At 56.4% G+C, this 23,890-nt stretch overlaps 2 protein-coding genes across 2 annotated transcripts; both read left to right on the forward strand.

The window, feature by feature from the left end:
• The first annotated feature begins 5,149 nt into the window (after positions 1-5,149).
• Positions 5,150-7,924, forward strand: HOXC9 (homeobox C9). The gene is made up of 2 exons (XM_042944570.1): positions 5,150-5,842; positions 7,583-7,924. The coding sequence occupies exons 1-2, from the start codon at positions 5,305-5,307 to the stop codon at positions 7,825-7,827; spliced, it is 783 nt and encodes a 260-aa protein (XP_042800504.1). The 5' UTR covers positions 5,150-5,304; the 3' UTR covers positions 7,828-7,924.
• Positions 7,925-14,571: 6,647 nt separating this feature from the next.
• On the forward strand, positions 14,572-17,110 carry HOXC8 (homeobox C8). Its single transcript, XM_042944571.1, has 2 exons — positions 14,572-15,007; positions 16,380-17,110. Exons 1-2 carry the CDS (start codon positions 14,572-14,574, stop codon positions 16,670-16,672), a joined length of 729 nt encoding a protein of 242 aa, XP_042800505.1. The 3' UTR covers positions 16,673-17,110.
• Positions 17,111-23,890: the final 6,780 nt, after the last annotated feature.

Genomic DNA, 23,890 nt, shown 5'->3' on the forward strand with positions numbered 1-23,890 from the left:
GGCCGTGGGGAGCCGAGGAGCAGGTAACGAAGGCGCTTCCCGAGGCGGGATTGGACCAAGCCAGAGGGACCGAGTCTTCCGGGTCTCTGCCCAACGCCCTGGAAGGGGAGAGAAGGTAGGGAGATCGGCGCCTGCCCGGCCTGGCAGAGAGGCCTCGGGAATGTTGAACCTGCATTTGATTTTAGGCTCACACTCATGTTGTGAGTCTGTCTGCCTCCGGAGACGCGGTTTGCCTGTCTGTCTGTCTGTCTGTCTGAGACGTCCCAGACCCTAGGCTCTCCTTCCAAAAGCTGAAAAAACAGGGAATTTTCGTCGGAATGTGCACTTTCATTCATTGGATTCGCTGCAACACAGCGGGGCTGGTTGCTGCGCCCCCAAGTTGGAAGGGAGCTCTCCTCCAGCGTTCTGGATGCCGGATCCTCTGGTTCCCTCCGGCACGGGCTGAGTTTCCGGCTCCAGGTTCGCGGGTTGCCCTGAGGTTTGAGGCCAGACAGCTCCTAGTCTGGCAGGGAGGGCGGGGGAGAGACTAGCGGCTCTGGCCCCTTAATTGTACTTCGGGCCCGTATTGTCTCTCCTTTCGCCACCTCCGCTTCCTCAGTCTGGGCTCCAAAGTCACTGCAAATTTCCTTGCGACACACACATCACACAAAGATCAGGTAACAAGGCGCCCAGAGCCATGGGGGCTTCGGGCAGAGAGCACCCCTGGTTCTGGGGCTGCTCCTCCTTCAGCCACTCCCCAGGCTGGGAAACCAGACCGGGTTGGGGGAGCCGGAAACAGCCCCGTTTGCTGCGGGGCGGCAGGGCGGGCGGGGGGCCGGCGGGAATGCAGGCCGTGGCGTTGAGAGGGCCAGGTTCACAGGCCCTAGGGGTTTCGCTCCTGCTGGGCTTAGGGGCCTGACTCCTGGCATGTAGGGATCCCAGATACCCACCTGGGGTGGGGGCAGGACGCGGTCTCCTCGCGGCGGGCCAGGAGAATTCAGTTTCTGCTTCCAGCGCAGGCCTTAGCCAGGAGGAGTTGTGTGTGGGTGTGTTTTTCCCAACAAAGAGGGACCAGGAACGAGAAGGGGGGAAAGAAGAGGGGAACCGGGGAGGGGGCGGGGAGGGGGAGAGGGCAGCGGAGAGGTGAAACGAGCCCATTTCAGGGGGAGAAGGAAAATGAAAGCAAATGGAGCACGGCCTCCTCCGCGCGGGCGGGTGCTGACGAGCCGGGGAGCGGGCTCCCTGCCTGCGGCGGCTGCGGACCAGGAGAAAAGCCTGTTTTAAATTTAATCCGAACTTGACGGTGTGGATTGAACCGGAGGGAATTTAAATCACTGAGAGGGAGGCGCAGAGCAAGGGGAGGGGATGACGCTAACCTGTCCGTCTGTCTGTCTGTCTGTCCTTCCCACGGTGGTGCTAGCTTGGTTGTGGTCGCAGCTGTGCAGGTCTGAGGTGATGGAGTAAAGGTGCCCCTCCCCCTTAGGGGGCTCTCCTGTGCCTAGTGTAATCTTTTGGGGTCGGAGGCAAGCTCTAAGCACCAGAGCGGATGCAGAAGTGCCAGCTAAAGCTGGGGTTTCCCCCCCTCCCCAACAGGGACTCCCAGTGTCCTCCAGTCCCTCGGGTTTGCCCCATCGGTGCTGAGGAAAATTGAAGGGAGTGGTGGGGGTAAGAGGGAGTCTGGGAATCTGGCAGGAGATTCAGAAGGAGTAGGTGAACCTGGAAAGAGGAGCGATTCCTTACTGGTGCCCCCACATCCTTTGTGCCCCCACATCTATAGGCCTGGCTTTGGGGGGGGTGTGGGGGGAGCCTGAAGTTCTGCTTCAGGGCCCTGACCTGCCTGCTATCCCACCTCCAAACGCAGAGACTAGGGGGTACAGCCCACATGCAGCTGTGGAGCCCGAGGGGCCTCGGCCTGGTGAACTCAGGGACTCCCAGGCTCTTTCAGCCCCCTCCTCATGGCTGCTGCTCTCTGCAAGGCCTAGGCAAAGCGGGGCATTGGTGGGGAGGGGGCTGTGGGCGAGGCCTGCTTCCTGATCCACAGCTGTGTCTGTGCCTGAGTGGGGAGGGTCTGAGTTCACGCTCTCAAACGAAGGCGACAATCTCCCCTCAGTTTCACGGGGAATTTGACGGCAGCAGGGAGCCTGGGCCTTGGGATCCCGGCTGCCCCGCTGCTGTCGCCTCTGCTGGGTGGGCAAGCCGGGTGGGCAGGCAGCTCAAGATTTGAAAAGAAGGCAGTGGCCAAAGGGGGTAGGAGAGAAAGGGGCATCTGCTTACAGCCACTCTGTCTGAAGGGCTCTCCCAAATAGTAGAGGCCCATGGAAGACGGTCTTTCGGGGCGCCTTTCTTCTAGGAGACCTGAGGTTGGGGCAGATGGGCCCTGTCGCCTGGCGAAGACGAAAAAGGAGGAGCAGGGCTTGAGACCTCCTTCATCATGTCTTCTTAGCTCCTTGGCTAGAGCGTGGCTCAGCCCCCAGCCGCCTGGGTGGCTGCCTGGGCTGAGACGGGGTTCCACATCCCCCGGAGGCCTAGTGTACCCACCCCAGCAGGTCGCCCGGGAGGGGCCAGAGAGGAGGCCTCTTTCTCCTTTGTGTCCGGACAGAAGTGGCCGCCGCGCCCTGAGCCGGGTCCCGCGGCAAAGGCCCGGCAAGCAAGCGGACTGCACAATGCCACGGCTGCTCCCAGCTCGCGCCCTGCCCCGTCCTGCCTGCCTATCGCCGCCCTTCCTCCCTCACACTCCCCGCATGCCTTCCTCTCCCTGCTCTCCCATCTCTTTTCATCTTGTCCCCCCTCTTTCCTTTAATTCTCCCCTCTCCTTTTCTTTTTATCCCAGCCCTCCGTTTTCTTCTCTTTCCCTCCTTCCTTCCTCTCCATGGGCCTGGCGCCGCGTTTCAGTTGTTATGTCTCAGGCTCAGTCTCTCTCAGGCTCTGTCCCCTGATGTCCTCTAGGTCTCTGTCTGGCCCCCGGGCCCGCTGAAGGCTACGCGTCTCTGCTCATTGCTGCCAGCAGCCGCCCAAGAGCCAGGCAGGGTCCCCAGCCGCCAGGGCTGGGGGAGGTGCTGACGGTGCTGGGGATTTGGAGAAAGCCTAGGCAGGGGGACGGGAGGGAACCTCCTGTCTTTTCCTTGAACTAGTGAGGGAGAAATTTTGATTGACAGCTAACCTGACTCCATCAAGGCCAAAGAGATATTCTGTTTCTTGCTGTAATTTGGATTTCCCACACCAGTCCAGTCCGGGGGAGGGGAAGACAATCAGAGCTGAGGGCGAAGAGGCTGAGGCCCCGGGTTGTCTATCCCCAGCCAGGCACTTCTCACACACCCCCCGTGAGTCGAAATCTCAGCCCCGCTAGACCGAAAAGGAAAGAACCGGAGAGGGGGAGGAGCAGGGACTGGGGAGGGGGCCTGGAAAGCTGGGGTCAGTGCTGCAGGCTGTAGATCTCCCCTTCCCCCCTCAACTTTCCTCCCCCCCCCCCAACATGCATGCTACACTCTCTGGGATACCTCTCCCTAGCCCTTCTCCCCCCTAGAGGAGACAGGTCGACAGAGATGCAGGAGAAAACCATCCTCCACCCCCACCCCTGGCGTTTGGTCCCCTCCTGGGGACAGGAGTGGGAAAGAAGGGCAGGCGTCTCATGTCTGGGAATCCTTGTCCTTCTGCTGCCTCAGAACCTGCGTCTGAGCCTCAGCTCCTGCCTATCTCCCATAGCACAAACTGGGACCCTTCTTTTCTGACCCTGAAATTGCACCCCTCCTTCAAACTCCCTCTGCCATACCTAGGGTGCATTGTGTCCCTGGGGACATCACCTGCCCTTCTCCCTACCCCCAGCCAACCTCCCTGCCCCCTCTCTTGCACCCACACTGAGAATTCCCTGCCAGCTTAAAGCCCACCTTTACTAAACCACCATGGGGCAGTCTGATGGAAAGCAGAGGGCTGGGCAACAGACCCCAAATTCAAGGAGGAAGGTAGCAACCAACTTATTGGGGGGAGGAATCCAAGTTGTCTGATCTTCCCTACAATCACACTGCCCCCTCCGGAATCCCTGCGTCCGACCCCAAAGAAACTGCTCTCTCCCATCCCTCCGTTGCTTTTTTCCCGTTCCAAAAACAGCCTACAATTTTATTTAATGAAAGACACATTTATGAACAATCAAATGATCCTCATAAAAATTTTATTGAAGGACGTAAAAACAAGCTACTTGCCCACGACCGAGGTCGCTCTCTCTCTCGCCTTGCCCGCACTCACCCTGGCTCTCTGCAGACAGAGCCCTGGAGTGACTTCTTTTGGGGGGGCAGGGTGTCGCAGAGATGGAGTTGGGGGCAAAGGAGGGTGAGCAGGAAGACGGGATGGGGACGCCCCACTTAACTTGTGCTGATCTCTCCTCCACTTCTTCATGCTGGCAAAGAAAGATAAATAGATAGAGACAATAAATTTAAAATAAAGGAGCTTGCATATCTGTGCCAAAGCAAAGAGAGGACTTCTGAGGATAAAGGTGTATGAGGTCCCGAGGTCCTACCCCTCCCACAGGCGGACCACCTTCCCCAAGCTGCCCTACCCCAGATTTGGGGGGCTGAGTTGGCCAGTGGCAGAAGGACGCTCCCCTTTCCCTCCTTCCCTCCCTCCACCCCAGCCTCCCCAGTCCCCTCCCACCCTCCCTCCCTCGCTGCTGCTGCTCCTGAAAGAAATACATACATACACACTATTTAAAAACGCATTTTTAAAAGCCACGTTCCGAACTGACAATCGCTGATCTCGGCTCGCGCAGAGACTGCGGGAGCGTCGGGGCGACAGAGACGGATTACGTCAAGAAATAGTTCCTCCACCTACCTCAGCCGGCCTCTCCGCCCCTGCGGGGCTCCCGCGCCCAGCTCGGCCCTGGGGGTCCGGGAGCCCTGGCTTCGGGGACTGGCATTTTCACCCCATTAAGAAATCCTCCAGGGTGGGGGGGGGGTGCGGGAGGCCATCTGCTTATGGGTGGACATGGGCAAGGGAGTGCTCTGATGAGATACGAGTAGTCCTGAGGGGGTGGCCGACGCTTTGGGTCCAGAGTTCCGGACCCCCAGGAAAACGCAGGTCGCGGGGATCAGCAGAGAGAAGGGGGTGGGAGAAGGGAAGAAAAAAAAAAAAAAAAAAAAGCAAGGAAAAAAAAAGCCCCTGCGCATTGATCCGCGCCGTATTTTTGGGTAAATACGATCACGTGGGGGCCGGGGAACCAATGAGCTGCGGGGAAAAGGCTGGAAAAATAATTACCTGCCTTGATTGTTCTGTGAGCAGATAAAAAGTACATATACAGTTCATACAATAATCTTATGTATGTAAAACCCTGTTACGATGTCGGCGACGGGGCCCATCAGTAACTATTACGTGGACTCGCTCATCTCTCACGACAATGAAGACCTCCTAGCGTCCAGGTTTCCGGCCACGGGGGCTCACCCCGCCGCCGCCAGACCCAGCGGTTTGGTGCCGGACTGTAGCGATTTTCCGTCCTGTAGCTTCGCGCCCAAGCCGGCAGTGTTCAGCACGTCGTGGGCGCCCGTGCCCTCGCAGTCGTCCGTGGTATACCACCCGTACGGCCCCCAGCCCCACCTCGGCGCCGACACGCGCTACATGCGGACTTGGCTCGAGCCGCTGTCCGGCGCCGTCTCCTTCCCCAGCTTCCCGGCCGGGGGCCGTCACTACGCCCTCAAGCCGGACGCCTACCCCGGACGCCGCGCCGACTGCGGCCCGGGCGACGGCCGCAGCTACCCGGACTACATGTACGGCTCGCCCGGGGAGCTGCGCGACCGCGCCCCGCAGACACTGCCCTCGCCCGAGGCGGACGCACTCGCCGGCAGCAAGCACAAAGAGGAGAAGGCCGACCTGGACCCCAGTAAGTTGGGAGCAATTTTCCTTTACAACCAGCGCGGGAGGGGAGGGGAGGCCGGGCGGGGGGGAGCCGGATTACAGCCCCTCGGAGCGGCGCAGGGAGCGCGGGAGAGGGGCGAGGGCGAGGGGGCGAGGACTCAATAAAAGCGAATTACCTTGGGGAGCTTTCAGGGGCAGGAAGGTCTGAGAAGGGAGCCCAGGGAGCCAGGTTGGGAGAGGGCTGAGGGGGGCTCCTCTCCCTGGAGCTGGCTTTGATGAGAGACCCCCCCCCCCAAAACACACACCCCCAGCCCAGGCTTTTTGGCTCAGTTGCTACTTTCGAAGAAATGCAGACAGGGCCAGGGGATGGGGTAGGGTTGAGGTTCATTTCATGGTTTGAGGTGGGACTGGAGTGGGGGGGAGATGAGGAGGACACTGGGGACAGAGAGGAAATACCCCAGGGAGAAAAATCACCCCTACCTCCCAGCCAGCATGGGGAGTCTCACCCCAGGAGGAATTCCTTAAAGAGAAGGTGCATGGACTTCTTATATACCCAGGAGCACTAGGTGAGGGGTCTGGGGGATTTCACAGCCTGGGAACTTGGAGAAATCAGGACTTACAGAGTTGGGGAAGAGAAGTGGGGTCCCAGTCTCCTTAAACTTGAGAGCCCTCTTCTGAGGGTCTGCAGGAAAGAGGGTTGAAAACCGGGCTCAGGGATGAGGAATGGGGGGGGGAGCATCTCCCCAGATTAGAGAATTATAACACACACACTCACACACACACACACACTCCCCATCAAGGAGACTGGAGCCTTCTGAGTATTGCAGAGAAGGGCAGGGGTAGGTGTGTGGGGGCGGGGGGGGGGGGGCAGGTGGGAGCTGCTGGGCCAGAAAAAGGGGAAAGAAGGGGAAACAGCAGGGGAGGGGGTGCAGCCCCTGGGTGTGAGGAAGTGTCTGGGGGAGTCCCAGGAGGGGGCTGCAGGAAATCCTTTCCTCCAGCCCCATAAGGGGCCAGGGCCTAATTATACCCCTCTGAAGGCTTCCCTCCTTGCCCTCAGCTACTCCCATAAACCTGAAATTGGAGGCTTGGCTCCTGCAGAGCCTGTCCTGGGGCTGGCAGGAGGGGGGCACTGGAAGCCAAACAGGGAAGCTAAGATATAGGGGAGACTGTCCCAAGGCCAGCAGCTCTCTGGGGAGAGGAGAAAGGCTCTCCCCATTCCAGCATCACTCTGAGAATTCGCCTCAGCAGGGTTGAACTCCGAGAGCAGAGACGGGCGCTGAAGAGGGTGGTGAGGGGCTTAGGGACTCTCAGGGTCAGGAAACAGAACTGCTGAAATTTCAGGACTTGGTCGTGGGCTGGGAGGGTGGGAGGGGGCAGAGGAGGAGGGAAGTGGGGAGGAGAGAGACCTCGCTATAAAAATAAAAAACAAGAGAGAGAAGCGTTTATGGGCCTATGAAACAGTTGGGAATTTGGACTTTTTATGAGCATATTCTCGAATTACTACTCTTGAAGCTGAGGACCAGACTGTAGGGGCTTTGATAGCTTTGATTTCCTATAGTTTTAGGTGCTAGAAACCGAAGAGGGGGAAGATGGGGAGAGGGCAGAACGCAAAAGGAGTCAGGGAGGAAATTCCAAAAACCAAACGTGTCCAAATTCAGGTTCAATCATTGCGTTTGGGGAGCCTGGCTAAGCCTAGGGGTAGGGTGGCAGGGGTCCTGGGCTAGAAAGGGGCTCCGCTGACCCCTGCCTGTGTTTGGCCCTCCAGGCAACCCCGTGGCCAACTGGATCCACGCCCGCTCCACGAGGAAGAAGCGCTGCCCCTACACCAAGTACCAGACGCTGGAACTGGAGAAGGAGTTTCTCTTCAATATGTATTTAACCAGGGACCGTCGGTATGAGGTGGCCCGGGTTCTCAACCTCACCGAGCGGCAGGTCAAAATCTGGTTTCAGAACCGGAGGATGAAGATGAAAAAGATGAATAAAGAGAAAACCGACAAGGAGCAATCCTAAACCCTGCCCCAGCCTGCTGCCTCGGCACAGCCAAGGGAAAAACAAAAAACCCCACAAAAATACCCCAACCCAGGCGGGAGAGAGCACGAAAAGAAAAGGAAAGAGCAAGATAGAGAAAAGCCCATCAGCTTAAAAAGAGACAAAAAAAAAAAAAAAGGAAGGGGAAAAGGAAAACTCTTGCGATTTGGGAGGGTTCAGTGTTGAGAAATTGGTGTTTTAGAGTTAGTTCTACCCAGCGAGGAGGAGGAGGCGGGGAGAGAAACCGCGTTCTCTTCTCCCAGCGCAACTGAAATAAATGACACACACAAATGTGATTTTTTTCCCCTCCTTTCTTCAGAGAAGCCAGTACTTGAATCGCTATATTTCTATTTTTTTTTTTTCTGTATCATATGTGGTCCGGGCCATCCCTCCCCAGGCCTGGGGTGCTCTGCGTGCAGATTTTGTACAAAAAAAAAAAAAAAGACACACACACATACACAATAACAATTCCCAGCCCAGGAGCTGAGGGGCGAGGGCCCGGACCGTGCCGCAGGCTGGGTCCGGCGGCGCAGGCCGGAGCCTCGGGTGTGTACATAGCAGTGTTTCTTCTGATCCCCAGCGTCCGTCCTGTAACGTGCTTCTGTTTGTTATGGTAGAACAGCTCTGTGTTAATATATCGAAGTCACTTAAAAAACCAGAAACCCAACCGCATCCAGTTCTCGTTATTTCTCCTCCCTGTGGCTCCCAGGCTGCTGTCGTGGAGGAGGCAAGTGCTCAGATCCTTTGGGGGAAGCCGGAGCCAGGGAAGGGGCTCCCTCTACCTCGGAAGGGCAAGTGCCTGCCATTGCTCTCCAGGCAGGGTGGGGTGGGCGTGAAGACTCCTGGGGTGGGGTGGGGGCTGCTGAGGCCCGGGCCCAGCTCGTGCCTGCCCCGGCTGGCTGCCTTGTGAGTTTCCTGGTAGCTCCTCGGAGTCCAGGGGTGGGGGGTGGGGGCATGGCATGAATGGTTTTCCCTGGCTGTAATTAATTGTAATAATTTATGAGTACACGAGATCGGAGGGAAGAGATAGGTGAAGATGAAAGTTGGGTGCTGGGTGAGGGCCCGGGCTGGATTCTTGCCTGTCTGCATTGGTGCTTCGAGGGATGGCTGGGAGGGAGGGAGGGTGTGCGGTGAGCGGTGAGGAAGAAGGCTGAGCAGGCCTCAGGGAGCAGAAGAGGCACTGGGGAATGCGTTGCGAGTGAAAAAAGGGAAAGAGAGAGAGAGAGAGAGAAACAGAAGAGGGAAGGAGGGAGGGAGGGAGGAAGTAGGGAGGAAAAAGAAGGAAGAAAGGAAGGGAGGGAGGAAGGAGAAAGATGGCAAAACCAATACAATCAGAATTAGATCCACTTTCAACTTGTCAGTGCATTCTCAGCTTCTCTCTCTCTCCCTCTCCTAGTTCTCTTTTCTTCTCAATCTCTCTCTGGTGTTTAGTTTGAATGTTGGTTTGGGGGTAACGGGCTTATGCTGAGTGGCTGCAGCATTTCTGGGAGATGACGTGGCCAAGGCCCAAGGAAGTTGGTCAGGGATTAGCCAGGAGTGGGGTGTTCCCTGGTGGTGGTGGGACCGCAGGCGCAAGGGTAGGCGGCCATACGTGTGCAACAGCCCGAAGGGGCTGGTCAGTTGCACTGCACCCCAGAGCGCCTTCCCCAGAACCGGCAGTTTTCATCTGCTAATCAGAAGCAGACACAAGCTGCTGGGTATGCTTCGGCTCGGCGCCCCCTTTCTCGGAAATCCCCCAATCTGGAAACTATTAAACTCAGACTGCTTGAAATATAGCCCTTTAATATCTCAGGCTGCCCATTCTGGTGAGGGTGCAGGGTGTTGTTCTGAATACTTGGGGAATACCACCGTAAAAGAAAATAATTGGGGATCCCAGTCCTTCCGTCGCTTCCTCCATCGCATCGCCTAACAGGATTGGTGAGGCACTTGTAGGGACCAGCCCCTTCCCCATCATTTGAATCTCCTACCCCCTCCTTCCGTCCAGCACGCCAGTTTGGGGGGCTGAAGGAAGGTGGGAAGGCACAAACATTTTGTTTGGGTGATATTTTGAGGGGAGCCATCAAAAGTCGCAAACGCTGGTTTTCCCAGTGGCTGAAGCACCCTCTCCTTTTTCCCACTTAAGAGACCTCCTCCCCAATTCCAGAAGCAGTTGTTCTCTTGGTCCTTTTGAATGGTGCTTTGCCCGTAGTTTTGTCTCTTTTCGCAAATCCTCACTCTCCCCTTTGGCCACTGCGCTGTTCTGAGACCCTGGCGTCAGTTTCGCACCGGGCGGAGGCCAGGGCATCCGTGTCCCTGGGTCCTGACTGCGGGGACTGGGGCTTTTCTCCCAGTCCAAGCTCCGCGGCGTTTCCGGGCTTCCACCCCGCCCCTGCTCCAAGGCCCTGTCGCCTCCCCTCCTCCGTCAGCGCGGCCTGCTTCCTGCAGCCCGCCCGAGCCGGCCTTACTCCGGGCAGGAAGGAGGGCCGCCGGGCTCCGAGGGCCCTGGCGAGACCGTGGGATCCAGAGCAGGCCCACCCGGCCCAGCCCACTGTTCAGTTCCAGCTCATCCTCCAGCCTGCAGGTCAGGATTCGATTCAATTTTTATTTATTACAATTCGTGAATTTAAACCACAACACAACGCAAACCCACATCTAGGGAAAGAAACGAAAGCTGGGGGATAGAGGGGCTGGCAAACGCCCTCCTGCCCTAATCTTCCCCTCCCACCTCTCCTCTGCTCCTTTGTCAGAATCACAAAACCCTAAAGGTTGTTCCACTTGGGAAGGCAGCGGATAGGTACATTTCCGCAGCCCCGAAATGCCACTTTTATGGCGCTGTTTGTCTCCCTGCGCTGGATTCTGAATGGGGCCGAACAAAACAGCAGCGCGGAGCTGGCTAGACGTCTGGGCTTAATTGTTTTATGGTTTAAATAAGGTGGACACTCTTTCCTTTGAAATCGGATTATAGGAATGTTTTGTCTATGGCCCACGGAGAACGGGACCTCACTGGCTGGGAGGGAGAGGTGGAGAAAGAGCGCGCGTGAGAGACAGAGAGAGGGATGGGCTACAAACCAGGGGGCAAACAGTCGGGAGAAGTCACAGTCCCACCCCAAAGTCCTGCAGGCGGCGGCGGAATAGGCAGTGCGGAACCAGCGGCAGGGTAAGAGGAGCGAGGAGTTTAGGGTGTGCGCCGCGGGCAGGAGGTCGCGGGAGCCTCGGAGCGTGCATCTGCGTGAGCGGAGGTGTTCTGAGCACAGAAATGCGCTTGAATAGGGGGGAGATCGCGGCAGTTCCTTTGCAGTGTCTCTTAATGCGGGAAGGGAGGGTGACAAAAAGAAAATTGTGTGAAACCTTTGACAAGGTTTATTTGGAGAACTTGGAAAACAAAAGGACAGAGGTCCCGAGGAAACTCCCTTCTGGGGAACCCCCCCCCCCATATCTCTCTCTCCCTCTCTCTGTCTCTCTCTCTCTCTTTCTCGCATCCATTTGGAAACTCCTTCCTCTCACTTCCCACCTTTGGGCCAAGGCTGGGACCTGCCTGCTCTGTTGGCTTTTTCCTGGCCCGACTGCATTGGAGAAAGTGGACGCGAGGTGGCGCTGTTGCTCAATGTTAGAGGCGGCGGCAGTGCCCCTGGCCGGCCTGGCCGCACTGACATTTGAGGCCCGGCCCCGAGGAGCAACCGGGAGAAGGCCCCGCGCCCCGGCCCAGCCCGGCCCCACTGGCTCTGAGCAAATCAATCCTCTCACCTGCGAGGTGTAAATAAATCGCGAGTGGCGGCGGGAGATGGGCCCTAGCTCTGGCAGCCGGCTCGAGAGGCTCAGGAGGGCGGGCGTCGAAAATAATCGCTTTGCGAAGGAGATAAGCACCAAGCAGGCAGCGCGTAATTAACACAAAAAGGCAGAATGACCCGGACAAACGAACATAAATCCGTGGTACCTAGGAGGGCGGAGCAGGCCTCGGGGCGAGGGGCAGAGACGCCCCAGCGAGGATGGCTGCTTGCGGTTCCTTTATATCCGAGCTCCGGGAGCGAAATCAAGCAGATACGTGTAAAAGAAAAAAAAAAGAAAAAAGAAAAAAAAAAGACAATCAAATGAAAAAAGAAAAGGCGAGGGACCCCCCCCCCCAAAAGGGGAAATCGAGTCCAGCCAGGGGGTTCAGGACTGGTGGGCTCTCAGAGCAGACGGTGGTGGCGGCACACTCGGGACAGTTGCATTCCAAGACACAAAGGCCTGGAAGAATAGCTCTGTGGCAGGGTTTTCGCTGGACCATAAAATGTCGAGATATCCCCCCACCCTCTAAAAGATAAGGCGCAGGCCCCAGAGCGGATCTGGCCTGCGGAGCCTCCTCTTTCCAGGCGGAGAAGGGAAAATATTTATGACAGTCCCCAATGACCCAGATGCTGGGAACCCAGAGCCCATCTCCTTCAGCTTGGTACTCTGAGCAGAGTAGGCTCAGAGACCGCAGGGCTGGGACCAAGGCTAGAGCTGGCTCTGGTAGTGAAGGAGACCCCTGTCATGCCCCACACTGTCCTGGACCCTAGGGAGGCCTGCAGCCCTGGCACAGCCCTCCTCTGACCCTCCCCTCCTGCTGCTCCAGGGCCAGAGTTCCCAGATGTTGCAGAGTTTGGGCAGTCCCTAATTCAGGTGGAGGTGGGTTCCTCCAAATTCAAGGGATCCTGGAAGTGTCCTTTGCTGGGGCACCAGAGAATCTCCTTTGGGAATTGGGCTGAGAGTGGCCATCTTCCCAGCAATTATTTAGATAATAGAAGGACTGGGGGAGGGGTCATTCTACACCGTCCTTTCCTGCACTGCCATTCCTTATCCATCCCCAGAGCTGGGCTCCAGATGGGGAAGGCAGAGACCTGGATTCCTAACAGCCTCCTTCCTCATCCAACCTGGAAACCCCAGGATGTGGAAAGAAAATAGGTAGCAAATTTTTTCATGATGCAAAAAGCTAAAGATGCCTGTGTGTCTGTCAGGTCTTATTTTCCTGTGTGCCTGAGTGCACAGGGTCTGCGAGGTGACAGGGGCGCTTCTAGGCATGCATGATAGTTTAGGGAGCATGCACTCGATGTGTCTCAGGGTGGAAGGTGGCACATACAGGATGTGTGTATCCTGAGTGTGCCCCAGTATTGCCCTGTGTGTGACATCCCCGCACAGCCTTGGAAGGGGAAGACCGGAAAAATCGTTCTTGTTCCTCTTCCTCATTCGTATGCACACAGCACACATATCCACAGCTCTCCCTCTTCTCCTTTTTCTCCCTTTTCTCTGTCTGTGTTAAGCCTCACATAACTGTACACGCTTATGGCCAGAAAAGGGTCCTGATGGACTAGGGTTCTTTTATCCGTTAGAATTACCTTGAATTTCCCTAGTCTTGGAGATGGGGGAGGAACCCCCTAGAGAAACTGTGGGTAAATATTTAAAGAGTGTCTGTTGACAGTTCCCATCCACATCCCGGCCTGGGCAGCTGGCTTGGGGAAGTAGGGGGTGCAGTGAAGCCAGGGGGCCCCTCCGGGCTGAGCTGGCATTTCCTATAGGGTTAGAGTATGTGGAGACAAGTAAGAGGCCTGCTCCAGTCCCTTCCAACCCAGATACAAATAGTCTCCTGAGAAGAAACATCCTGGATCCGCCCCGCCAGAGGGCCAGGGACCCTCCAGCAGCCCTCTCCTCTGTCCCCATAAACTGCTTTGCTCTCAGAGCCCCCAGCCAAGCCTCAGGCAGGAGCTGGTGTCTGAAGGGGCAGTGCCGCCCTGACTGGGTATATGGAGAGCGCCCCACCTCCGGCCCCTCTCCTCTACCCATAGCGGACAGGCCAGGGAATCTTAGGGATGGTGGAAGACAGGGCGGCCTCCCACCCTGAGGAGGGGCAGGAGACATGCAGGGTTCGGATGCCTGAAGTATTGGGGGATACGAGGTACTCATGCGCTAGCTCCTTCTGAGTGCCAGGCTTAAGGACCCCCTGGGGAGCCCATCGTTTGGGTTAGGGGACCTGCTCTCTCTTCGAGGCATCCGACCCCCTGGGGTGGGGTGGGGGGAGAGTCTCATACCTGTTGAGGTAACCTGAGTTGACCTGCTGGCTCAGGTATCTCTGAGAGGAAGGAAACGGGAAGGGGGGAGAGGCACCTTCAAATCCGAACGCGCACCTTGGAGAAGCTGGCCCCAGCCATTAGCTGGGGCTGGCTCACCACCCCCCCCAACACACACACACAGACACCACACCCCCCTCCCTCCCCCTTCCTCCCCTCCCCTTCCTCCAGGTCCCCCCAGCCCTGAACCCCTCAACCCCCCGCCACCATCCCTCCTTCTCTCTCTCTCTCTCTCTCTCTCTCTCTCTCTCTCTCTCGCCTGTCTTCATGTCGTGGATTGATGAACGCGAATCGCGTGTAAGCGCCGCCACCGCCGGGAGTCTGAGGAATTCGCCTGGGCTGTTAAAGGAAAGAGCTAAGTGCGAGAGCGCGAGCTCTACCTACCGACAGTGAAGAGAGCCGCCGCCGCCGCCGCCGCCGCCGCCGCCGCCCGCCCGCCGCCCGCCGCCCGCCGCCCGCCGCCGCCGCCCGCGCCCAGCCCCGGGAGCCGCGCGCGCCGAGCCGGCCGGGCCCGGCACCCAGGCGCCCCCCACCTGCCCAGCCCAGCCCCGGGGAGCCGGCCGGCCCGGGGTTCGCTCCCGGGGGGAGGGGACTTTCGGGGGTACCGGGCGGGGGGGAGTCGCGAGCCAGAGGGGAGGGGGCGGCGGGTTTTCATGTGCCCAGCATGAGCTCCTACTTCGTCAACCCCCTGTTCTCCAAATACAAAGGCGGCGAGTCCCTGGAACCGGCCTATTACGACTGCCGGTTCCCTCAGAGCGTGGGCAGGAGCCATGCGCTGGTGTACGGGCCCGGCGGCTCGGCGCCCGGCTTCCAGCACGCCTCGCACCACGTCCAAGACTTCTTCCACCACGGCACCTCGGGCATCTCCAACTCGGGCTACCAGCAGAACCCGTGCTCGCTGAGCTGCCACGGAGACGCCTCCAAATTCTATGGCTACGAGGCGCTCCCCAGACAGTCCCTTTATGGGGCTCAGCAAGAGGCGAGCGTGGTGCAATATCCCGACTGTAAATCCTCCGCCAACACTAACAGTAGCGAAGGACAAGGCCACTTAAATCAAAACTCGTCTCCCAGCCTCATGTTTCCATGGATGAGACCCCACGGTGAGAAGCCTTTTCTCTTTCCCCCTTGGTCTCCCGCGCTCCGGGGTCTTTCCCCCCTCCCTCGCCTCCTTTTTGTCTGCCCTCGCCTTCCCTCCTGGCTTTGGGGTCTCTCCGGCCCCACCCCCGGGGGCCTGAGTGGGTTTCTCGAGGTTGGGAGGTTCGGCTGGGGGTGGGGCGCGGGGCTCGCCTGGGGTATTGGGGGGACGGGGGGCGAAGGTGGTGTCCGGGTGCAAAGGGTTAAAAATCGTTTTCTCCACCACTGTCTGTCTGTCTGCTCGTCTCCCCCTCTGTCTCCCTCCCTTGCCATCTCTACAGTCAAAGTTGGGGAGGTGGCTGGGCAGGGGCCCCGAGGACCCTGAGGTTATCAGCCTTTGGAGCAAACCAGTCTTTCCATAAGGCAGAGAGCCTCAGTCCAGAACAGTGGCCAGGCTTTCTTGGGGGCAAAGGGAGACTCCTGTTTCCTTCCCCTAGCGGGATCAGAGGGTGACAAGACCCCAAGGACAGGTGCCCTGGCTCTCTGGGGGTACCCACTGCCTCCTCACAGAGAACTAGCCTTAGGGCCACCACCCCAACTTTGCTTTACTTCCCTCAGTTGGAGAGAAGAGAGGGAGCCAGAGAGGAGAGAAAAAGAGTGCACGGAAGGAGAGGGGCCATGCAGATTAGAGGGCTCTGGGCTCCAGAGGACCCAAGCCCAGCTGCCCCCAATCAAAGGTTTGTGGGCTTTCCCTGAGACCTTCAGAGTGGCTCAGGCCATGAGCCCCTCCAAGGGTGGCCCCTCATGGCCCAATTTCGAAGTAAAAGGGGAAGCGAGAAAGCGACAAGTTCCAGCGGGGATGGCCCGTGATTTATTTGCTGGTCTCCAGTTAGCAATCAGGCCAAGCAGTGATACATTCCAGGAGATCAATTATTTTTCTTCCTGGCAAGGCATTAGGCAGAGAGATTCAAGGAGGGGGCAGTGAGCAGAGTCCCTCTTCCTCACCCCCAGACCTTTTTCCTTTCTTTTGGAAACAAGACTGTCCCCAGCTCTGCTCACCAAATGCCACTCTGCACTTGTAAACAAAGCTGCAAAGGCCAGTTTCCTGAGCCTGCAGGCCTGGGGGGCACTCTGCAGTGCTCCCTTGGCCCCTGCCATCCCCCAGTTTCCTGACAGACCCCGGTCCCTGCCCCCACCCCCACCCCACCTCCCAAGGTGAAACCAAACAAAACAAGCCCCCAAACTTTCCTGCCCTTGCCTGCTCCCTGATCTCTCGCCTGGTATTCAGGAGGGAGGGAACTGGGGAGATCAGAGGGGGGACTTCAGGGGAGGAAGAGTGGCAGGGGAAAGCCGAGCCCCCACCCAAACATAACCAGACTGGGGTTCTATTCTGTCCAGCTCCGGGGCGGCGCAGCGGAAGGCAAACTTACAGCCGGTATCAGACCTTGGAACTAGAAAAGGAGTTTCTCTTTAATCCTTATTTGACACGAAAGCGCCGGATTGAAGTCTCTCACGCCCTGGGACTGACTGAGAGACAAGTGAAGATCTGGTTCCAGAACCGAAGGATGAAGTGGAAAAAGGAAAACAACAAGGATAAACTGCCCGGAGCCCGAGATGAAGAGAAGGTGGAGGAAGAAGGAAACGAGGAAGAGGAGAAAGAAGAGGAGGAAAAGGAAGAAAACAAGGACTAAGCAAAAAAGAGAGACCCCCCCCCCTTAGCAACTCCCTTGAAGTTTCGTTTTATGGTAGCGGATAAATTGAGAAGTTTACGACTGTCATTTGCTTTTATAGAGAATAGAATGACACTCACAACTCTAACTACCTGTCAGATACTTGCAGCTCTGGTTTTATTACCTTTGGACTTCCCCCGATCTTTATTTGTTTGGGGGCTGGAGGGGGGGGGAGACGGAGACACAGCGAAAAGTTCGGACTCTGTCTCAGTCGTTGCCCCAACACACACACTTGTCCCTACCCCCACCCTTCGGAGTCCTGCCTGGATTTTGAGGTCTGAGACCTGGCCTCTTTGCCCCTCTCTCACCCCTTCCTGCCACTCTCCCACCTCCCTGCTTCTCTGGTATTTATTTTAGAGGGGAGCCCTCTCAAAATGCAGAAGAAGACTTGTGGCTTTGTTTTTATGCTAGGGTTAGTGTATTAGATTTACTTTTAATTTCTTCCAAAAGAAAGGAAAGAAAAGGGAAGGAAGGAAGGGAAGGGCAATGTTTAAAGAAACGTTTAAAAATGATAGCAAGGAATGTCCCTTCCTCCTCCCTGGGGCTCCCCCACTTAGAAAGACCCCCCCCCCTTGACTTTCTCTAGAAACCTGATGGAAACCTGAAGGAGATGCGGGTCTCTCCCCTCCCCCCTCCCCTCGGGGTAGATAGGAGCCTGCAGTCGCCGTTAAAATCCTACCTAGCCATCCCATGGTCACTCGGGCCCATGCCTTCCTCCCCTTTGCTGTCTGATTTCTGTTGTTGGGCCCAGCTTCCTCTGAGCTGTACTAGTCTTAGCGCTCAGAAATCACCATAATCATGAAAATAATAAGAATGATAATAATAATAATAATAATAATAATAATACTGATAATAAATCTTTAACATACTACCTAAAGGGAACCTGCAATAATCTTGAAGAAAGAAAAAAGACATTTTTGAAAATCCTAATATGCAAGAAAAAAAGAGAAAAATTTTAAAATTAAAAAAAAAGAAAGAAACCTCCAACGTATTTTATCACTACCTATAGAGAGAAATCCTGCTTTGAGAGTATTCGTAATGCGGTTTTGTTGTCGTTTGTTGCTGCTTAATTTCACTAAGAAAACCCCAACAACTGAGACTGCCTAGCCCACCGGTCCCGTGCGCTTTTATTGTGCTTCTAACCCCAGTAGAGTAGAGCTAAATTGCACTGAATGTATAGTTAACTCTGTCTTGAATTCTCTGTTTATGCAATGTGCTCGAAAGAAAAAAAACGTTAAAATATATCTATAATAATAATTTTTGGTCATTTGTCTTTATGTCCAGCTATGAATGTAGATTTTGTGTCCCGGCAGCAGCCCTGTTCCTGGTCCAAGTACTTTGTATTGTATACGTGAGTCATAATAAAAAAAAAAAAAAGGAGAAAAACATATTTGAAGCTGGAATGACTTGCTTTTTTCCCAACGCCCCCTCCTCCCCCGCCCCCCCCCCCATTCTCTACTCCTCCTTCCCTCCTTATCCTCCTCTCCCAAGACTGTGGAAAAGGTGTCCGCCACTGGTCTGACTGGGCTGGGGGAGCTCACGTGGAGAGGCGCCTAGGAGTGGAGAGGGCAGGCTGGGCAGGGAGGGCAGGTGAAAGGTGGGGGAGGTGTAGAGGAGGAGGAAGAAAAGCAGTTTGCTGCAAGTGTGCTTTTGGGAGAAACTTGGCTCCAAACAAAGTGGGGTTCTGGATCCCAGTGGGAAGAAAGCATCTCCCCCACTGAGTCACCTTCCTCTTCCTCAGCCTTGGGCTGGGCCCAGACAAAGAATATGCCCCCCCTGGGCCCCTCCCACAGCTAGGCTCTTTTCTTCCAGGGGCTAAGGATGAGGCACTGGGGTCCTTTCTGATCTCCACATGCCCCTCGTGACCAACCCTGGGCACCCAGCACCCAGCACTAGGACAGGGAGCAGGGTGGGAAGAATATGAGGCTGAAGGCCGCCTGGAGGACTTGGCTGGAGGAAGGTGGCTAAGGGTGGGGAGGAGGAAGCTGAAGCCTGGGGGGGGGGGGTGGGAGGAAAGAAGGGGAAGGTGAGGGAGTTGGTACACCAAGCAGCCTGGGTCCATATTCTGATATTCAGATTCTGCCAGCAGACTCATCACTGTCCCCCAGGCCGCTAGCATCTACCCAAGCCTCTGTTCTGGCTGTTTCACGCTGGCCCCTGGCTTCACCTTGGCAATTGGGCAGCCAGCCCTGCCCTCATAGTGTGGGCCACTGGCCTGGGGGGTGGGTAGGATGGACCTGCTGAGTGGACAGTCCTCCATCCCAGCCACAGCAGGGGAAGGGGGGTCTTCATGGGACCCCTCATTCCCCAAAATAAGGGGTTGAAGGCTAAGGGACTCAGGGGGTAAAGGGGTCTCTCACTCCTCCCTGGAGCATCCTAGACAGAGAAATCTGTTTATGCCAATAAGATTCTGGTCAAATAGTACCAAATTCCAGAGATAACAAGTCTTCTGACTCAGTCAGGAGAAGGGGGAAAGGGAAGGCGATGGGATCTTCTGGTCCTTAAAACCAGATCCCCCCAAAGACTGAAATATTTTTGACAGCCGATATCTCTCTGTCTCTGTCTCTGTCTCTCTCTCCCGGTCAGTTATTTTCCCTTAGGCCCAGCTGACTCTTATTTTTGTGTAATTTCACCCGCATCTGGGTCCCTGGCACCCACGCAAAGTGGTCGTGAATACAGGATTGGGTCAGGCATCCTTGATAGGGGATGCCTGCGGCGGGAGAGAGGCTGCCGACTGCAAGCACAGGCTGCAAGCAGCCGGGAACAGCTTTGCACAGCTCTGGGGGAAATCTTTGGAAACTTGGGGTCCCTGCTGCCAGCCGCTGCGCCATCCAGGTAACCCCGCTTGCTGCGGGAGGCCCAGGCTACCCACCGGGGAGGCCCCAATAAACAGCATTTCGCTCCGACCTCAGGCCTTCCCACGGGCGCCCCTTCCAGACTCCGAGGGCCGGCCGCGGGCTGTTTCATTTTTTAATGTGTCATTATGATTTCTTCTAATAAACATCGCCGGCCCCGTAGCCAAGTTGCTTGAACCCTACACTAAGTGGCTCCGGAGGACCTCGCCGAATTTTCCCCACACCCAATGCCCCCATTCATCCCTGGCCTTCTCAGCAATGCCCGTGGCCCCAAGCCGGGCGTCGGAGGGCGGGGTGCGTCTGGCGCCCGGCATCGCTTGAGACGCAAAGCCTCGGGTGGGCCAGACCAAGAGAGCTCCAGCCGCCCGTTCTTGCAGCACCCGCTCCCCCACCCCTTCTGCCCACCGCCTCTTTTTTTCTCGTTTGGAGAGAAAAGGAGGTAAAACCCGTTTTATGGGGGAACTTAATTGCGAGCGGGATGCGCTCTCTTTAGAAACGCGTCCTCCCAAATGCTCCCGCCGTCCCATTACCGGAATGGGGACCATTCGGCTGCAGCAGATAGGACTTTCTCCCATTCTTTACTTTTTTATTAGCCAATCAAAGTGGCTTCCGAAAGCTATTTGTGATTTGTGAAAAATAGTATCTTTCAAAATGCTGAGTTGAAGCATCTCGCTCATTTCGCCTTGAATTTATTATTCTAATCTCAACCGTAGAGACGGGATAATGCAGCTATTAAGTTGGGGGGTAAATTCGTTTCTCTGGATTTTTTTTTTTTTTAATTCTCGGCATTCTATCTCCCCTCCCATTTCATTGCAGAGGCCAAGGGAGGTGTGGGCCTGCAGGGGACCTGGGTGGGGGGGTGAGGGAGGTAGTGAGTGCTCTAAAGGGCTTTGGGGGGGGGCCCTAGGGTGAAAGAGTTGACTGGCCTTCCCCAGGCTCATCTTCCTCAAATGAGACGCCCCACTGGCTGCCTGACGGCTGCAGAAAGTTACGTGGCCCCAATTAGAGTGAACTCGGGACAGGTTGTGCCACAGACTAGAAGTAAAATTTCCCGTGAGCAGGCCGCAGTGCCGTCCCATTCTTCCAGTGGCCCATTGTGAAAAGCTGGGCCAGAGCTTCCTTGTCGTAATTTTTAACTACCTGTTATAAAATTTATGGGTGGGTTTGTAAAAGAAACTAGGTCTCTGCATCCGGCTGAGGGAACTGCTTCCCTCACTGAGGGAGGAAGTTTGGGGAGGGGATGAGGGACCCCCTATTGGTTGGGGTGGGGCACCCAGCCCTGGAAGTCCCTGTGCCAGCTCCAAGCGGGATCAAGGGGAGAGCTTTGGGCTTTCAAATCTCCAGCTGGTGCAGAGTCTTGGGCTGTTGGCTCCGCTGGGTTGCGAATGGTTGGCAAATGATCTCTATGGGGGAATTTATTCTGGGTTCCCCCACATTGGACTCATCGCCAAAATTAGGGGTCTGGAGAAAGTGGGGGGACACCTTGGGTGCTTGGAAACTAGCACAGAAGGTGGAATTTGGAGAAGGATAAGTTTCTTTTTTTTCCGGGCCTCCAAGGTGTATCCCAGCTGCTGGGGCACCAGAATTTTTCTGAAAAAAGGCAGGTGGGTGTGGGTCACTTGACAAGGCAGAAAAGGCTTCAAACTGCCTTACACTCAAGGAAAAAAAAAAAGCGGGAACCAAGATCTTGGACCTTCATTTTATTTTCAATTCTAAAAAGATTGGGAATAAGCTGCCCTCTGAACCTAGGAATTGAGGAGACTTGACACCAGGGATAGTCTTGGAGAAGGAAAAATGTCATTTTCTCTGAGAAAGGAGCCTGAGGATGACGGGCTCTTTGGGGGTTCTGGAGGCCGCCCCCAACTCTCACCCCTCCTGCTGCCTCCGCAGGGCTGCCCAGTATGGGTCTAAACCCTCTCCGCTCGTCAGAACACGGCCAGGTCAGGCTTGGCTAGGAGGTTTCCAGCGGCGTGTGTCTCCTGTTCCCGTTTAGGGTGGAGTGGGGGGCTGCCTGGGCTCCCCACTGGGAAGGATGTAGTTCTCTTCCTAGAAAAAAAAAAAACGGTCGGAGTAGGAAGCGCATCCCTGCTCAGTCCCTTCACCCCTTCAGCAGTCACTGCTCCACCAATGGCACAAACCTTTGCAAAGCTTCGGTTCCCCCAGATCCGACCTTAATACCCCATTTATTAAGAAAAAGATTTAAAATTCGGTGTGGCAAAGGGAGGCGGCCGACTCAGCGCCAGAATCCTTCCTTTCCTCCTGTCGCGTCCCTCCTTTGCCCTTTCGGCGCTAGCCTGGAGCTGCCTGGCCCGTGGGGAGTGGGCGGTGGGTGGGGGTGGGGTGGGGGTCGGGGGATGCTCCCTCTCCGAGAGAATTGGGTAAACATGGCGACCGCGGCGCCCATTTGCACACGCTACACAAATGCATCGCATTCCCGGTTGTTTGCAGAAAATTTACAGCTGAGTAATAAAAGTTTACGATCGACTCACAAGTTGGATTGGCCACAAGAAGTCATGTGGATTCCATCCATGAACGTGAACTTTTTATTGTGGTTTGTCCGTTCGGAGCGCTCCGCAGAACAGTCCTCCCTGTAAGAGCCTAACCATTGCCAGGGAAACCTGCGCTGGGCGCTCCTTTCATTACCAGTATTTTTTTTTTTATTAATCTGATTAATAATTATTTTCTCCCCCCATTTAATTTTTTTTCTCCCAGGTGGAGTTGCCGGAAGCTGGGGGCACCTGGGGAGGGAAGATGGGGGGGGGAAGGGCAGGAGTTGAGGGCACCTCTCTCTCCCTTCCCGATCTTCTAGCCCCCCAAGGGGCAGGAGGAATGCGGGAGCAGGAGTTGAGATAGGGAGCTGCAGATGCCTCCGCCCCTCCCCTCCCAACCTTTCCCTCTTGCCCCCTTCTTGCAACTCTCCTTAATTTTATTTGGCTTTTTGATCATTGGGACTATTCTTTTTTATTTTTAAATTTATATAAAGTATATATGTGTGTGTGGAGCTGAGACAGGCTCGGCAGCGGCACAGAATAAGGGAAGACGAGAAAGAGAGAGTGGGAGAGAGAGAGAGGCAGAGAGAGAGAGGGAGAGGGAGAGTGACAGCAGCGCCCGGTAAGTGTTTCCTTATTGGTTCAAATATGTAACTAATGGTCCGTAGCTGGGTGGCGGTTTCAAGATAAGGACAGCAGCGGCTTGTCTTGGTTAGAGAGGAGAGGGGGGCTGGCGAGAGGGTGGGCGTGCGGGCAATTATGGGGAGGAAAAGTGGGGGGGGGGGGCGGTTAAGCTGTAATATGGTAGTGTGGGAAGTCTGTTGTCCTGATGTCACTGTGCGCCGAAGTTGGGGGTTGGGGGGCAAGAGGACTGCGCCTGTGGGGCTCAAGGCCGGGGTCTAGTGCGCTGACCCGCTGCCTTATGCCCACCCTGTCCTTACCTATTATAGATCCGCGGCCTCTTGGCTAATAGGACTGGGATGGAGGGGGCCCGGAAGCTCAAACTCCAGGGCAAGAGAGAGAACCTGTAGGCTGTAACCATTGCCCCCTAAGCAAAGTCAGCCCCCCAACCCCCAAACAAACTTTCCGGCGCCCCCTCCTTGCCCGCAGCCCCCTCCCTCCCGGAGAGCGCTGCCGCTAGAGCTCACACATGCGCAGTGCGGGCCCAGGGCCGGGCTGCGGAGCAGGAAGAGAGCGCAGCTAGGCTGACGGCGGGGCCTGTTAATTGGCAATTAGGGGGGAGGCTGTTGGCTGGTGCGCGTCAGCGGAGGGGAGTGCGTCTGCCCACCCCCAGCTCCCGCCCCCACTCGAGCGGACCGAAAGATGGGAGGTGCCCTGCACTGCGGGTGGATGGGTGGATGGGTGGGGGTGGGGGACGCGGTACTCAAAAGCCATCTTGTGCTTGGAGAAAAGGGGCCAATCTGCCTTCTCTCACCCGGCCCAGCGTCCCCCACCCTCCACCGCGGCCACCGCACCAGGGATACCCACTGGGCTGCTTCACCCGCCTCGCCTGGCTGCCCTGGGCTAGGATCTGCCTAGTCTGGAGCGGAGGTGGGAATTGGGGAGGCCCCAGGCTGGGTGGGGACAGGCCTAGGTCTCGCTGGCGGGCTTCTTGGGTGAGTGGAGGCAGTGAGGACTCCAGGCGCGGCTGGCTCATGGGGTAGGGACGTCAGAATTGGGCGGCCCGGAGGGTCCTGGGCGCTCGGGATCTTCCTAATAATTGGTGCTAATGGCGTGTTGTATGGTCTTAACCCGACACATATGGTTTCATAACACAGTGGCTTAATTTCTTCCAAATGTACGTGGCCCTGAATGTGTTGCAGTTTGATATATGA

Source organism: Panthera leo, chromosome B4 (assembly GCF_018350215.1).
Source record: "Panthera leo isolate Ple1 chromosome B4, P.leo_Ple1_pat1.1, whole genome shotgun sequence".
Classification (NCBI taxonomy): domain Eukaryota; kingdom Metazoa; phylum Chordata; class Mammalia; order Carnivora; family Felidae; genus Panthera; species Panthera leo.

Bases quoted from the DNA above. Each gene is read 5' to 3' on its own strand.
- HOXC9 (XM_042944570.1), top strand. From the start codon at position 5,305: ATGTCGGCGACGGGGCCCATCAGTAACTATTACGTGGACTCGCTCATC. The intron at 5,843-7,582 runs GTAAGTTGGGAG...TTGGCCCTCCAG, and splicing joins GAAGGCCGACCTGGACCCCA to GCAACCCCGTGGCCAACTGG.
- HOXC8 (XM_042944571.1), top strand. From the start codon at position 14,572: ATGAGCTCCTACTTCGTCAACCCCCTGTTCTCCAAATACAAAGGCGGC. The intron at 15,008-16,379 runs GTGAGAAGCCTT...TATTCTGTCCAG, and splicing joins TCCATGGATGAGACCCCACG to CTCCGGGGCGGCGCAGCGGA.